Source organism: Rutidosis leptorrhynchoides, chromosome 6 (genome assembly GCF_046630445.1).
Source record: "Rutidosis leptorrhynchoides isolate AG116_Rl617_1_P2 chromosome 6, CSIRO_AGI_Rlap_v1, whole genome shotgun sequence".
Lineage (NCBI taxonomy): Eukaryota > Viridiplantae > Streptophyta > Magnoliopsida > Asterales > Asteraceae > Rutidosis > Rutidosis leptorrhynchoides.
The window spans coordinates 109,219,238-109,232,252 of NC_092338.1; the positions used below are offsets into that span (position 1 = coordinate 109,219,238).

At 33.7% G+C, this 13,015-nt stretch overlaps 2 protein-coding genes across 2 annotated transcripts; one reads left to right on the plus strand and one right to left on the minus strand.

Annotated features, from left to right (window-relative positions):
• The first annotated feature begins 801 nt into the window (after positions 1 to 801).
• On the plus strand, positions 802 to 7,222 carry LOC139855607 (protein NRT1/ PTR FAMILY 5.6-like). The gene is made up of 4 exons (XM_071844846.1): positions 802 to 970; positions 4,728 to 4,945; positions 5,232 to 5,776; positions 6,218 to 7,222. Exons 1-4 carry the CDS (start codon positions 826 to 828, stop codon positions 7,068 to 7,070), a joined length of 1,761 nt encoding a protein of 586 aa, XP_071700947.1. The 5' UTR covers positions 802 to 825; the 3' UTR covers positions 7,071 to 7,222.
• Positions 6,191 to 9,874, minus strand: LOC139855608 (uncharacterized). Its single transcript, XM_071844847.1, has 7 exons — positions 9,563 to 9,874; positions 9,171 to 9,347; positions 8,939 to 9,088; positions 8,152 to 8,253; positions 7,819 to 7,889; positions 7,647 to 7,714; positions 6,191 to 7,554 (listed from the first exon to the last, which is right to left on the minus strand). Exons 1-7 carry the CDS (start codon positions 9,773 to 9,775, stop codon positions 7,319 to 7,321), a joined length of 1,017 nt encoding a protein of 338 aa, XP_071700948.1. The 5' UTR covers positions 9,776 to 9,874; the 3' UTR covers positions 6,191 to 7,318.
• Positions 9,875 to 13,015: the final 3,141 nt, after the last annotated feature.

Below are 13,015 nucleotides of genomic sequence, written 5' to 3' on the forward strand. Positions count from 1 at the left end.
TTAATAGCTCAACATTATTTTTCACTTAGAGATGTCACTAACAAACACACTTAACAATTTAACATTCAGTATTAAATCATTTAATTAAGAAGTAACATAAGCACCTTAGGTTATTTGATTTTTAATACTCCATTTATCTCATTTATTATCCACACTGCTTTTTTTATTTGTTCAAAAAGATCAATTATACTTATTTAAAATAACTTATTAGAGTTCCATTTTTTATATGGTGGATAATTATTTTATTCAATTGAAAGCGATTTAATCGAATATATATCTTATGATCATATTCAATTTTTTATTGATTATTACAATATATCCTACCAAAAAAATTCTAAGGACTATCTCAGTAACATTTTAAAAACTATTAGGACTACCTCGGTTAAAAAAATTCTATGGACTATTTCAGCAATTTGGATGAAATCAGAGGAACTATCTCATTAATTATGTCTATATGTTATGATGATATCTATTTTTTTAAGATTATTTTAAAATATGCCATTAAAAAATTTTAAGATTTTTTCTACTTCACGCAGTCATCAGAAATACTCTATTATTATTAGTTCTATACCCTTTTTTACCAATCACAAGATATTCGAACATGAGATGCCTAAAATAACTATGAGCTACGGTTTAATAATCGTCAATGTTTCTGATACTTCTCTTGAAGTAAACGACGTTGAATTACCAACCCCCTAAAAATAGGATGTAAAGTAGAATCTCTCACTATATAAACAACACAAAAGCTTACATTAAAAACCACATCTACAATTCCTCTTTAATTTTCCAAACTTATATCATACGGAGTACTTTTTGTAAGAGATCATGAATATGGAGGAGCATCTTGAAAAACGTCAAGAAATAGAAATTAATGAACAAAAATGGGTTTACGATTCATCGTTCAATCATAGAGGTAGAACTCCTCTTCGAGCCTCCACCGGTGCATGGAAAGCATCCTTGTTTATTATCGGTAACAACATAATTATTGTTCTCGTTTTTTTCTTCTCTTAATACGAACAGAAAAATCCATATGACTTTGCAAATTTCATCGTAGAATTTGTGAATTTCATCATAGCATTTTGCTAACCATTTCTTGTTAGTGAAGTGCTTGTGACGGGGTAAAGGCTAAATTAAGAACAATCCTTACATAAATGCTACTCCGTATCTGTTTTTGTAAGCTATTTTTACTACTCATATTACGTACGGAGTAAATTAATATTATTATTACTCCATATTATGTTACTACTATTTTTTACTCGACTGTTGAAATTTGTCATCTTACTAGCTAATTTTGGTAATTATTATACATATGGAGCGGGCCCATTTTTTAAAGATCAAATAAACGGTCAAAATCCAAGCATAGTGATACACAAGAACATGGTTAAAGGTGACATGCAAATGTCATTTATAAACACTTTATACCACGAATTATAGTTTAAAACATTTGGAGATTATGAGCACAAATTATAGTATTTGCTTGCATGTTGGTTGTAGCCCTGTAGGCCTTCATCGTTTTTTATGAAGTGTTTTCTACTTTTATATAAATTCTGTTTTAGAAAAATTCAAAATGGAAGTTAAAAATTAGTATACATAAAATTAAATGAGGAATTGTATTTAAAAAAATGGTTTGTGTGGTGCTGTTGAACATAGAAAACTCACTAAGTTCTTTAAACCGTCAAGTTAAAAAATCGATCAGATGATATTCCTAATAATTTCTTGAGAAAATAATTTTTTATTAACAGAATAAAAATAAGTCATTTTAAATATGATATTCTAGCTATTGAAAAATTATACAGCTTACGCTACCTTTTAAAAATTTCCCAAAAATTTATTACTAGGTCCTATTATCTTTATGTGCAATTGTGCATATACGCATTTGAGCAATTTATTGTCATTAAAAGGTTTTTCTGTATGAATAGGTTTGATATAAGTATCAATATCTTGTGATAATGCATCAAAAGAAAGGACACAACTATAAAAGCAAAGAATAAAGGGCAATTGTGGTTTAAAGTTAGAATTTGATTGCCATTAACGGAATTTCAAATTTTAGATTGTCTGCCAACAACTAAAGAGATGTCGATTCTAATTCCAACATATGATTAGATTTCATAGTGTAACACAAAAAGTTAGATTATTACTCCTACATTCTAAAAGGAGTCCGGAAAATATTCTAAAAGGAGTCCGGAAAATGGTCATTTTATGACTTAAAACAACCAAAACGACATCAGAAAAAAAAAATATTCTAAAAGGAGTCCGGAAAATGGTCGTTTTATGACTTAAAACAACCAAAACGACATCAGAAAAAAAACAACTCACATCCCTCAACTTTAGCCAACTCACACTTTCGACCCTGAAACAGGGGTTTAAAACGTAAAATTGCTACTTAATTAAAAAAACTTAAATAAACTCCACCAAAATTTTCAACAGGCCATATCTTCACGCTCGCTGCGAGTTAAATTTTTCCGGCACCACCGATCAACTCGAAAAAAAATTACGAGCACAACGAAACTAGGTACGCGCAAAATGCACCATTTAAAAAAAAACGTTTTTCGGGATATCTTCCATACGTATACATTCCATACGTATACATACACATACAATAAACAACTCAAACTAACTACATCATATCGATGTTCCTATTCCTCTTTTCCCGCGATTTTCCTGCCATAGAACACGTGCTTCCAACCATAACCGTAGCAACGCGTTTTTAATTCCATACATACATTTTGCTATGTAAAATATGAATATGAAACTGGAAAATCCTCGCCGCATCGCGCGGGCGGTATTTTTATAGTTTAGTACTGTGTTGAATTGTTTCATTCCCAGCTATAAAGCAAAATATTATAATTATGATGATATAATAACTTAAGTTTTTTATCTTTTGAGGTTGAATTGAGCTCAAATTTATTATATCTACATAGTGTCAGAGCTAAGGAGCTAATGTATTGATGTTAAGTTTCGTACTATTTTCTTGAGACTAAAAATCATAGTGAATATAGCTGTAATTTTACATATATAAAGAAAAACATAAATAAAAACTATAATTTGATCAACAAAATTAACAAAAAAATAAATAAATAAATAAATAAATAGTAAGGAAACAAGTAATATTACCATAAGGATAAATATTTTATTTGTAATTGTAGACATGTTATGCTCAAAGAAACATTTAAACCCGACATATTTAATAAAATTAAGAAAAAGCTTATTATTTGCAATTTGGGTATTCAAATTTCAAACTCATTAACTAAAAGAAAAGCTGAATGAAAACTAAAGAAAACCGAATTTGAATTCGAGTTTCCGTTACGTTTTCAAAATTGAATTTGATATTCAATTATACTTTTTTAAATTCAGTTTAACCGAAATCCGAATTGAACTAATAATATATATATATATATAATCAAAAATCAAATTTAAAATCGATTTATAACGATAGTTTTGTTTAAATTATGAATTCTTAGCTATTTCGATTTTAACCGAATATTTTAGTTAGATTCGGTTCAATTTCGTTTAAAACCTGAATTCACTTTTGGTTTAAAAATTGAATTTGTTGGTTTCGGTTTAAATTTTCAGGTTCTCTTCCAAGTTTTCAAAACCAAACAAATTGATTAAACTGGAAATTCAGATAAGGACTTAATATACAAACTACAATAACTAGATTTTGTATTATTTTGAAATTTGCAATTCACTTTCTAAAGACAAAGTTTCACGGACGGTTCATGTGATTTGTATCAGAAATTACTCATGACTCCTATACTTTTTTCGTCATCGATGGTCCCTATGGTTTGCACCTTGATCACCGGTGGTCCCTTCCCCTAACGCGCGTTAACTTTTTCCATTAAAATTAGGCATGTGGAAGCCACGGGAGGGCACTATTTTCCTTTTAGTTTTTTCATTTTTTTTTTATTAAATAATCATATTCTCGCAACCTGACCTTTCAAACCCCAATTCGAAATCGTGCGCATCATGACCGAATGCTAGTGTGGTCGTCCAACTGTGATTTGAACATCATGGACTGTAAAAAAATATATCCAGGTCGTCGTTTTCTACACATGTCTACTGACGGACAAACTGAATGGACAATAGTGCTCTCGCGTGGCTTGCACATGCCTAATTTTAACCAAAAAGTTATTCGGCATTAGACGGAGGGACCACCGGTAATGACGAAATGAAGCCCATGAACCATGAGCGATTTCTGATACAAACTATAATGATCAGCCGTGTAATTTTGTCCTTTCTAAATGTTTGGAGGGATCAGTGTCTTTTCCTGCCCTTCTAAAATTACGTCTTAGTTGTACGTTTGCCTAATAGTGGTGCACAGGGGAGGCCCGGCAGGGGAGCAAAGTGATCGACCGCTCAGGGCCGAGGATTTTTTTGGGCCCATTTTTTTTATATATACAGACATAATCGGAGATTTGAGAAGTAGGAGAACTAGGAAAACTCACATGAAGCAACGAACACAAAACACAATAGGTCCAAAAACAACAATCAAAGGCCCAGAAATAAAAGAAATCAAAGTCCACTAGCATTCTAGCAAAGCCGAAAGAGTTTTTTAAAATAGTTTATAATATTCGTTAGGGCCCAATGGCCCTTTTTTTCACCTCGTCCAGGGCCCTTGAATTCTCGGGACCGGCTCTGGTGGTGCACGATTAAAATTCTTTTTATTGAGATATAAATCACCGTCATTTCACTTTTAATATTTTTTTCCAATACATTTGCATTTGCAGCTATTGAGTTTGCGGAGAGGTTAAGTTACTTCGGCATAGCAACAAGTTTGATTATATACCTCACAAAAGTCCTCCATCAAGATGTTAAGACATCGGCAAAATGTGCAAATCAATGGCTCGGTGTAACGACTCTAATGCCCCTCGTTGGAGGCATTCTAGCTGATAGTTATTTGGGACGTTTTGCTACAGTTCTTGCATCAACTATTATCTATCTAATGGTATCTCACAACAAAGTTCAAAAACTATTATATGTTAGAAACAAAAAGATTCAATAATGTTGATATTCATTTTTATCTTGCCTTGGCAGCATATAATTAGGTGTTGCATCACAACATATGTTATGTTGAATAAAAAAGAAAGCAATATGAAATTAGAGTTTGATCCAACCCTTTATTGTATGAAATGTTCAATTGGTAAATTAGTAAAGGATATAAATTATAAATTGAAAGCATATGTTTTACTCTAACAAACATCTGATATAAAATGTTTAATTTTTGATTACAGGGCTTGATTCTCTTAACAATGTCGAGTATGGTTCCGAGCTTAAAACCATGTGAAAGTCACGTACAGTGTCTACAAACAAGAAAGGTTCATGAAATCGTCTTCTTCGTAGCAATATACATGATATCTGTAGGCACAGGTGGCCACAAACCTTCTTTAGAAAGCTTTGGAGCTGATCAATTTGATGATAATCATCCCGATGAACGCAAAAAGAAGATGTCGTTTTTCAACTGGTGGAATGCAGCCTTATGTGCAGGGCTATTACTAGGTGTAACGCTTATTGTATACGTGCAAGATCATGCAGGTTGGGGTCAAGCTGATATTATTCTAACAGTAGTAATGGCTGCTTCGACTGTCATCTTCATCGTTGGTAGACCCTTTTATCGGTATCGAAAACCAGGAAGCCCATTAAAGCCAATGGTACAAGTATGTGTTGCAGCATTTTGTAAGAGAAAACTACCTTTACCTTCTAACCCAAATGAGTTACATGAGGTACCCAAAACAGAAAAGGTCCAAGAAAGACTACTTTGCCACACAGAAACCTTCAAGTAAGCATAACTTTTGTGTTATTTATGTCGTTTAGGTCGTTTGGCATAGAAATTATTGGAGCTTTTTGGAACTATTAGCTTTTAGCTTTTATAAAAAAAAAAAAAGTCCATATTTGATTTAAAAAAATCCGTTTGGTTGAAAGAACTTAAAGCTTTTGGACGGAGGGAAAACATGAAAAACTAATAGAAATAGCGTTTGAGAAAAGGAAAAAAATTCTTTTTGTCATATTACTCTTTTTAACAGTTCCGGTTACTCTGAGAACGCATAAATACATATAAAAAACTAAAAGTTACAGGCTATCAGCTAGTTTTGCCAAACATACCCTTAATAAGCGGAAATATACCCTTAATAAGCGGAAATACAGTTTTTTTTACCATGTACATTGTACAAACATTAACAATCAAATGGTGGTTTCAGAATAGTGGTTTTCCCATGTACAGATTTCTTGATAAAGCTGCGATAATCGAAGAACATAAACAAGATCCATGGAGACTATCGACTGTAACGAAGGTGGAGGAAATGAAGCTACTTTTGAACATGATACCGATTTGGTTAACTACGTTACCATTCGGTTTATGTGTAGCACAATCCTCAACATTCTTCATCAAACAAGGAGTGCTAATGAACCGCAAGATCACCGATGACTTTGTCCTTCCTCCAGCCTCAATCAATATTCTAGCCGCCTTTGGGATGATCTTTTCAGTAGCAATTTATGATAGACTTTTAGTTCCTTTACTAAGGCGAGTAACAAGAACCGAAAGAGGAATCAGTATCCTCAAAAGAATCGGAATTGGAATGACGTTTTCAATCACAACAATGATCATTTCCGCCATTGTTGAGAAAAAGCGGTTAACAATAGTGAAAAATGATCCTTTACATGGTTCGCCCACCATGAGCGTGTTCTGGTTAGCACCACAATTCATTACAATTGGAATTGCAGATGGGTTTACTTTGGTTGGACTTCAAGAGTACTTTTATGATCAAGTTCCTGATTCAATGAGAAGCTTAGGAATCGCGTTGTATCTGAGTGTGATTGGGGCAGGAAGTTTTTTAAGTAGTTTTTTGATCTCGATTGTCGATCAGGTGACTACAAAAGTGTCGGGCAAGAGCTGGTTCGCAACGGATTTGAATGGTAGTCGTCTCGACTATTTCTATCTGCTATTGGCTGCAATCACTACTACTAATCTGTGTGTGTATGTTTTGGTTGCGAGTCGATACTCGTACAAGAATGTGCAGAAAAATACTGCAGTAGCTGCAGCTGATTGCTTCCAAGATGATGGCCATGGGGCATAAGCTTGATATATGAACAATGTTTTATATAGTTTCGTTTGCTTGATATAAAGATAATTACCATATACTATCAAAATTTTCAGGTTTCAGCTTTAGAACTGTGACAGACATCCAAATCTACAATCTATACATGGAAAACTTAAACTCCGGGCATCAATAACAATTAAGCCTGCTTACGTATTTAACCTACACAAACAGAATTACTCCGATATCTAGTATTTATGATTATAGAGTGTTGAATGAGAATAAACCTAGAAATGGTGGTCAGATAGAAGCTTCTTAAGTGTTTCATAAGTCATGAAAACGATTCCTACGCCAGGGACGACTTTGTAGTATTCTGGAAGAATCCCTCTATAAAGCCCTCGAAAGCCTTCGGTCCGCATAATTTGCCCGAGTGTTCCAAGCAAACCGGTATTGTAAACACGAGCACGCCCACCCACTCCTTCTAACTGTTTTCTCCGTCTCACGAGATCCAAAGGAAACGTTACTGTAAACATGAGATATATATTAAGCACAGACAAACATAGTTCAAACCAAAATACGCAGCGTGTTGTATACAAATATACTACACAAAGTCACCTGTTGAAGAGGCGGCGCCAGAAAGACTGCCACAAGTTAGACTAACCAAAACAGTGGAATCATCCGGTCTATCATTAGAATAGAGGATGTGTAAGTATTAATACCGAATTATACACGAAGAAAAATTAAAAACTGCACTCGTTTTTTTTGTTGACAAAGCGTAAATGTTTACCTTTGTGATTTCCAGTACGTCCGCAAGGTTTCATAAACGGAAAAGCTAATAGCAATACTTGGTCCAACACCCTACATCAATTACATTATTTAATTAATTGCACCTATCATAAGTATGTGAAAATGGGTGGGTAGGGTAAACCGGTTCAAAACGATTAACTTTTTATACAGGTCCACTCACATTGGATTGACCCACAACTCTCTGTTTTTAGATATTAAACTATTATTCAATTAATATCAAGAAGGTTTGATGCATTAAAACTACTTTTTGGGCAGATCTTGAAACATTTTATAAATAAAGATTCAAACTTTTTAATGCAGCAAGAAAGATTACCAGTAAGGTTGCTCCAAGTCCCTTATACAAGCCAAAAAAACCCTCATCTCTGCAAATTGTACTGAATGCGTGCCAGATTCCATTATAATATATTGTGCTTCTCTGCAGCAAAATAGTTAAAATTAAAATCATAGTTGCAGAAACTGTAAGTGAAATCTATTTAAGATAGACACTACTGTTAAAGTTCAATTAAGTACGAAAGCTAAAACGAGCACATTAAAATTTTGAAAAAATATCAGTGTTCTAAAAGTTGAATCAAGCGGCCACCAGTGCCTATATCAGGAACAAATTGCAATATTAAGCGGTTTAGCTCAGGAAGGTTGAACTTACCAGCTTCAACCAATCCATTTTGCATGTTCTGACATTGTCTTCTGTAATCCAATCTCACCTTCTAAGTTCCACATATGTCTTGCTAATGCCGATTCCAAGTTGAAGTTGACGAATCAAGACATTATTGTGCAATTTATCAAGTGATGAATCAAGACATTATTGTGCAATTTAATCAAGTGACGAATCAAGACATTATACTATACTAACAGCAAATCAAACAATATTGATGGATTTCATAATCTATCGTTTGATGGCACAAGTTAACCTCAGTTAAGAGATTAAGTGTTAGGCACATGATCAACCACATAGCTCCACCTAATGCTTTTAGAACACTGATACAATTTAAAAAGATATGTTCTACATATTTCAAAGCATATTTCCAAAAATTAACAACTTCCTTTTAACAAAACTATAAAGACAAAAACTAGTAGAAAATTTTAAAGTATTCATTTTCCACCTGTGCCGCAAGACGGGTCCTGATTAGATCTAAAGGATAGGTGGCCGTAGCAGCTGTAATCCCCGACAATCCGCCACCAACAAAATGTACACAAGCATCTGCAGCTGTAGCTCCACTATTATTTCCTATAACTGGTATCGACTTTAACAACTGCAAAAGAAAGAAACAGATACAAGTTAACCAGCAATACTACATCAAACCAAACCCTAACCAAACGATATGAATAACCCACTTTTTTGTACTGCTCATACGCGTAAAAGTTAACCGCAGTATACGGAAGTCGATGAGCAATAGTAACTAAATTTCCTTTCCAAAAGGCTCTGATACCCTCTTCATTAGCGATACGCATTGCCTCCGTCCATATGCAAGGCCTGCTCAACAGTGCCACGTCAGAATGCATACCTTGCACCTAAACAATTCAACACATAATCAACAGCAAATTTATATAATTAGGTATAAATCACCACACACACTATCATAAACCCTACAATTTGCATAAATATCCAGTTTCAAATTATAAATTCAAGTTTTAATACCATATATAACATGAAATTAAAAATAATAATATGTGGTAATAAATTAAATTAAATTAAATACATACATAAAATAAAGAGGTATAATTACCTGAAATAGGATTGTAAGGCGTGCGAGTGGGGCCGTACAAGTTTTACTAAAAGCACCGGCAATACCTCCGGCTAAAAGCTGCGGAATAGGGCCAATCTCCGCAGATTGTTGGTGGTGATGACGTGGAACCGATTGCGGCTTCTGTAGAAACTTAACGGCGGTACTGCCGTCGACGGCTCCACCGTCAGTAGACATACCGACTTGAGCTTCCATTCACACCAATTTGTGCGATGGAAATTGGTAATAAGTTTCAGAAATTTTAGAAACCCTTGAAAAACCCTAATTACGGTTGCGTGTAAATGAATCTACTACTGGTTATTGGAGGGGTGTCGTACGAAGATTTGAGGTTAGTAGATGACTAGCAGTTCAGTTAAACAGAGTCCAGTTATTTAGTTATATGTTGGGCCAAGTACTAAGCCCATTTAGGGGTTGTTTATTTATGCATTAAATTAATGGACTTAATTGAGTGACAAGATTATTCGGTAATCAACTTTAGGTGTTTACTTATGCATTAATGATTTAGTCAAACTGGATAGTGAGCTTATACACACCCAAAATAGGCTGTACTCCATAAACTCCAAAATAAGCTGTACTACCCATATAGCTCCCAACAAAAATTATTGCCCTTAAAAAAAAAATTATTGCCCTCAAAACGCCCTCCAAAGTTGCAAAGTTATCAGGCGACTATGTGACTCGCAATTTGATCGGTCATGGCCGAGAAAATTCAGGTCACGAACTGAGGTTAAAATCGATGACCGAGACAATACGAGTCGCAACGTCGCACGTTGTGATGGCCCGGAAATTTCTGACCAAATTTAAACTTTATCTTTAAATGATTTAATGTTTCCGACACGATAAGCAAAGTCTATGAAGTTGAATCTTAAAATTTTAGAACTATTTCATGTATTAAATTACATTTGACTGCTCTCGACGATTCATGAACAATTATATGTATATATATATATATATATATATGTACAAGTAAAAACGACTTTCCTACCGTAAAACACTATTTGCTACAGTGAAAACGACTTTGCTACAGTAAACACTATTTGCTACAGTGAACACTATTTGCTACAGTAAGACGCTATTTGCTACAGTAACACTATTTACTACAGTAAAATACTATTTGATGTCGACGAACTAGCAAACAAAAACAGGATAAGGCGGCCATGCGATCGCATGGTAAAAACACTGAAAACTCATGCGATCGCATGAGGTACTGTAGCAGGCCACATACTATAAAACCTCGATTCATTCCTCTGTATTATTATTTTTTTATATTATTATTATTATTATTATTATTATTATTATTATTATTATTATTATTATTAAGATTAATATTATTATTATTAATCTTATTATAATATTATTATTAGTAGTATATATACCTAAAATACTACGACGAGGTTATGAGCGTGTCACCTTCAAAATGAGTTTTTGAGCGGGATAGAGCTAAGGAAATTATGGGTTATTGTCAAGGAGGTTATGGGTAATGTTCGAGGGTATATTTGTGAATCAAATCTAGTGTTTATCATCCCTGTTGCGTCTACGTACTTTCCTACAATATTGAATCTCAATATTGATACGTAAGCACTCATATTTTATCTTTTATACATTAATTTTGTATCCATGTCTAGTGCTCGAGTATATATATTTATGCATGCTTGTATGCTAAATTTTATCGTTAAACAGTTATGATGAATCACGAAGTAAATACATATATTACTGGTAAAAGGTATATGATATACATGTTTTTGGAAAGCTGGCGAAAAATCAATAACTTTTCATTTAGATATCGAATAATTTCGATGAACGAATTAAAAGATATGATCAACTGAATTATGATTAACGTTAATTGAATTGCTTTTGAATCTACAATTAAGATTTAAACAACTTGTTTACGAGATTGATAAATTGGATTTTTGAATATTACCAACCGAGTAATGAATCCTTATATAAGGTATGTTTCGTTTTGTTGAACTATTGTCAAAATTGACTTTTTGAAACGACTTTGGATAACTTTTGTATGTCGATCTCGAGCATTAGGATTGTTATACACTATGACCTGACCTAGCTTGATAGACATTTATTGACCAACATATGTTCTCTAGGTTGAGATCTACGGTTATTTGATATTCCGAGTTTCGGTCACGTTTTGGTGAACAACTTTATGTGCTGCTAAGGTGAGTTTCATTTGCTCCTTTTTTAATTGCTTTTGCAATCTATATTTTTTGGGCTGAGAATACATGCAATTTATTTTAAACGCAATGGATACAAGTACATACTAAATTCTACACTGAGTTTGAACCGAAAATCCCTTAGCTTTGGTAACTAGTAACTGCCAGTTATAAGAACTGGTGGACGCGAGTAGTAGTATATGGATCCATAGGGCTTGATATCCCCGTCCGAGCTAGAGCACTAGCCTTTTAACGGACGTATGCTATTTGAAAAGCGTACACGTTGGTTTGCGTGTATTATTAAGATGATTATACAAAGGGTACAAATTATATATACGTTAAGTTTAGTTACCAGGGTGCTCAATTTCGTAGAATATTTTGATAAACGTTTCTGGATAAAACAACTGAAATCTTGTGATCCACCTTTATACACAGATTATGCGAAACATTAAAACTATGAACTCACCAACCTTTGTGTTGACACTTGTTAGCATGTTTATTCTCAGGTTTCCTAGAAGTCTTCCGCTGTTGCTTATATGTTAGACAAGCTATGTGCACGGAGTCTTACATGACATACTGTCATAACCCGTCCTTAACCATAAGAACGTGTTAGATAACGTATGATTTCATTGCGAGGTATTGACCTCTATATGCGACATTTTTAAAAGAACAACTGCATATATTTTACATTACAAACCATAATTCTTATTTTGATACAAGCTTTAGACAAAATAAAGATGATTATCGTTTAGCGATAATCTTAGACTTACAAACTTTACATGTGATGATAACAATACGATTTCTAGCATATTTTACATTACAAATCCTCCGATATGCAGTTTTATTTTTGACACAAATATGCATACTCAAGATCTTGTTTAAATTCAACATGTTGCAGCGGAAGCTTCTAATTATCACCTGAGAATAGACATGTTTAAAACGTCAACATAAAGTTGGTGAGATATAGGTTTAATGCCGGCAGCGATATAAATATAGACCACAAGATTTCATATATAAACATTTTAATAAAAATATTCTAAGTGGTTGAGCACTTGGTAACCATACTTAACATTTAATCACGTCGCATATTCCCTTTATTATGAAATCTTACTACACCGTACCAAGTGTAGTCACAAAACGAAGTACTGTGCAACCGTTGAATACTGGTCGTCTAGTCCGGTTGGGGTTGTCAGGCCCGATAGATCTATCAACAGGATTCGCGTTTACAATACCGCTGTAAATAACAGTTACCAAGCTACAGGGAAGTATGCCA

Bases quoted from the DNA above. Each gene is read 5' to 3' on its own strand.
- LOC139855607 (XM_071844846.1), top strand. From the start codon at position 826: ATGAATATGGAGGAGCATCTTGAAAAACGTCAAGAAATAGAAATTAAT. The intron at 971-4,727 runs GTAACAACATAA...TTGCATTTGCAG, and splicing joins AGCATCCTTGTTTATTATCG to CTATTGAGTTTGCGGAGAGG. The intron at 4,946-5,231 runs GTATCTCACAAC...TTTTGATTACAG, and splicing joins CAACTATTATCTATCTAATG to GGCTTGATTCTCTTAACAAT.
- LOC139855608 (XM_071844847.1), bottom strand. From the start codon at position 9,775: ATGGAAGCTCAAGTCGGTATGTCTACTGACGGTGGAGCCGTCGACGGC. The intron at 7,890-8,151 runs GTAATCTTTCTT...TAATTGATGTAG, and splicing joins GACTTGGAGCAACCTTACTG to GGTGTTGGACCAAGTATTGC. The intron at 7,715-7,818 runs GTAAACATTTAC...TTCTAATGATAG, and splicing joins ACGTACTGGAAATCACAAAG to ACCGGATGATTCCACTGTTT.